At 49.6% G+C, this 2,563-nt stretch overlaps 1 protein-coding gene across 1 annotated transcript; it reads right to left on the bottom strand.

The window, feature by feature from the left end:
* Nucleotides 1–1,237: 1,237 nt before the first annotated feature.
* Nucleotides 1,238–1,702, bottom strand: LOC137364210 (histone H3-like). The gene has a single exon (XM_068027583.1). The coding sequence runs from the start codon at nucleotides 1,700–1,702 to the stop codon at nucleotides 1,292–1,294; it is 411 nt and encodes a 136-aa protein (XP_067883684.1). The 3' UTR covers nucleotides 1,238–1,291.
* Between the last annotated feature and the right edge of the window lie 861 nt (nucleotides 1,703–2,563).

The following is a 2,563-nucleotide window of genomic DNA, read 5'->3' as shown; positions in this document are numbered from 1 at the left end:
TATTTTGGAAATTAAAAAAAAAGGAAGAGGAAAGACCAGCGGGAAAGCTCGGGCCAAGGCCAAGTCTCGCTCCTCCCGGGCTGGACTGCAGTTCCCAGTGGGCCGTGTTCACAGACTCCTGAGAAAGGGTAACTATGCTGAGCGTGTGGGTGCCGGAGCCCCGGTCTATCTGGCTGTTGTGCTCGAGTATCTGACCGCTGAAATCCTCGAGCTGGCCGGGAACGCGGCCCGGGACAACAAGAAGAGCCGCATCATCCCCAGACACCTGCAGCTGGCCGTCCGCAACGACGAGGAGCTCAACAAGCTGCTGGGAGGAGTGACCACCGCTCAGGGTGGGGTGCTGCCTAATATCCAGGCCGTGCTGCTGCCCAAGAAAACCAGTGCTCAGAGCTCCCAGAAAAAGTAAAGAGGCGAAAATATCATCTAATAAACCAAAGGCTCTTTTCAGAGCCACCCACAGTCTCTGTGAAAGGACTGGTTACTGTCAGGAGGGAATCAGTGATGGAGGTATTGCAACAGTGGATTGACCTGTTTCGCATGCAGACAGTTTGAATTCTGTTTTTTCTCTCTCTCCGGCTTCTCAATGAGAATTTGCTCCCGGAACAGAGTAAATGCAGGAAGAGGCCATTCTCGGGCTGTATGTTTCTCTCCTAACCTGATCTGTTTAGACCGCACTGTTCCCAGAGGACGGAATCTGAGAGTTGCTCACACACGGGAGCTGAGTCCATTGCAGCGCTTTAATATGTGCCTTCCCCCCCGGCCCTCCCTATTCTCCGGACACAGAGCTGTCTGTTTCCCCCGGCGGCGGGAGAGTCGGGGATTCTCTCCCCGCAGTGTCAGGGTTTGCAACCCCGGGGAACTGGCGGTTCGAGTCAGTGTGACCGAGCTGCCTTACATGTCCTGTGTACCGATCTCCAAGGGATTCAACTATTAGCGAACTCATTGGGTAATGTTTGTAAATAACCCTCATGTGAACGGAGCTGGCTCCATTAATTCCTTCCAAATAAAACTGGGATCTATTTATTTTCCCCAAATGTCAGCTAACGGATCCCAGGAGCAGGGTTGAGATTGTGCTGAACAGCAATGAGTCTCCGGTAATGCTGCTTTCTAAATTCCAGATCAGCTCTCAGTCCGACAGGCCTTTCGGGAAAGTGATGTGACAAAACAGAAACCATGCGACCGCCCCTCCAATCTAATGGGTTTGATGATGACCAGAGATGGAAGTTCTTTCCTTTGCTGATTTGGTGGCTCTGAAAAGAGCCCTTGTTACACTTGTTACTGAAGCCGGGTTTTAGGCGCGTTCCCCGCGGATGCGGCGGGCCAGCTGGATGTCTTTGGGCATGATGGTGACTCGCTTGGCGTGGATGGCGCACAGGTTGGTGTCCTCAAAGAGCCCCACCAGGTAAGCCTCGCTGGCCTCCTGCAGGGCCATGACGGCCGAGCTCTGGAAGCGCAGGTCTGTCTTGAAGTCCTGAGCGATCTCTCTGACCAGGCGCTGGAAGGGCAGTTTGCGGATGAGGAGCTCAGTGGATTTCTGGTAGCGGCGGATCTCCCTCAGAGCCACAGTGCCGGGTCTGTAGCGATGAGTCTTCTTTACTCCAGCCGTGGCTGGAGCGCTCTTCCGGGCCGCTTTGGTAGCCAGCTGTTTGCGAGGAGCTTTGCCTCCGGTCGATTTACGCGCTGTCTGCTTTGTCCGGGCCATTTTCTCAACGGATTCTGCACAATCTGAGACACACAGACTGTTAATACTGAATCTGCTGCACATCCGCCTTTTTAAACTCTGTGAGGAACCGCCCTGAGCAGTAATTGGCTGGAACCCGACGCCCATTCAGTTTAAACCAAACTCCGATAATAAACAGAAACACAGGAAGCTATTGCCTCCAATTGGTCGATTATTACTGATTACTCAATTTAAAAAAAAACCGCCAATATCAGTGCCGGAAACAACGGTTTTGACAAAGGAGAAATTTGCTTTAATTCATCTTATGAACATGATCAGAACATTTCAATGATATTTGTCAGCAAAGATCTTTTACAGCAAAGATTTTAAACTCTTTCTCTTGTATTATTCTACACTTTGTCACAAGTTCCAGATACACTTTTCCAATCCGGTATCTATTCGGGTTTATTCTCCGTCCTTTTTGAAACAGTCTGTAAGCGGCAGCAGAAAGTCTCTTTCACAGCATTCTGCAAACGGATACATTTCAGGTCAATCTTTGTCAAGATACCGAATCACTGATTCGAGATTGAACCTATTTGTGGGAACAAAAGCGGAGAGAAGATTTTTACTGTCAGGTGTTGAAATGTGAGACTGAGGTTTCCTCCAACAGCGGGGTTTCCAGATAATGTACTTATTAATTATTGAGGCCAAGCTTGAACAAGGGAAACAAGTGACTGAGAACTGATCTGTCAGCTTTTATTAGCGGAATACAGGAAAGGGGCCGAATATGAACGCGTCCGAAATCAAAGCGCACTTGCGGTCAGTGGTCAGTAATTAATTTACACGGCATCATTAAGTAGAGACACAAAGATCTCACAGACAGTGAAAGTGAATCACCCAAAT

The sequence above is a fragment of the Heterodontus francisci genome, unplaced genomic scaffold (assembly GCF_036365525.1).
Source record: "Heterodontus francisci isolate sHetFra1 unplaced genomic scaffold, sHetFra1.hap1 HAP1_SCAFFOLD_172, whole genome shotgun sequence".
Lineage (NCBI taxonomy): Eukaryota > Metazoa > Chordata > Chondrichthyes > Heterodontiformes > Heterodontidae > Heterodontus > Heterodontus francisci.
The sequence above is the reverse complement of the archived record's forward strand: the minus strand, read 5'-3'. Positions and strand labels throughout refer to the sequence as shown.

Coding starts and splice junctions, on each gene's coding strand:
- LOC137364210 (XM_068027583.1), bottom strand. CDS start 1,702: ATGGCCCGGACAAAGCAGACAGCGCGTAAATCGACCGGAGGCAAAGCT.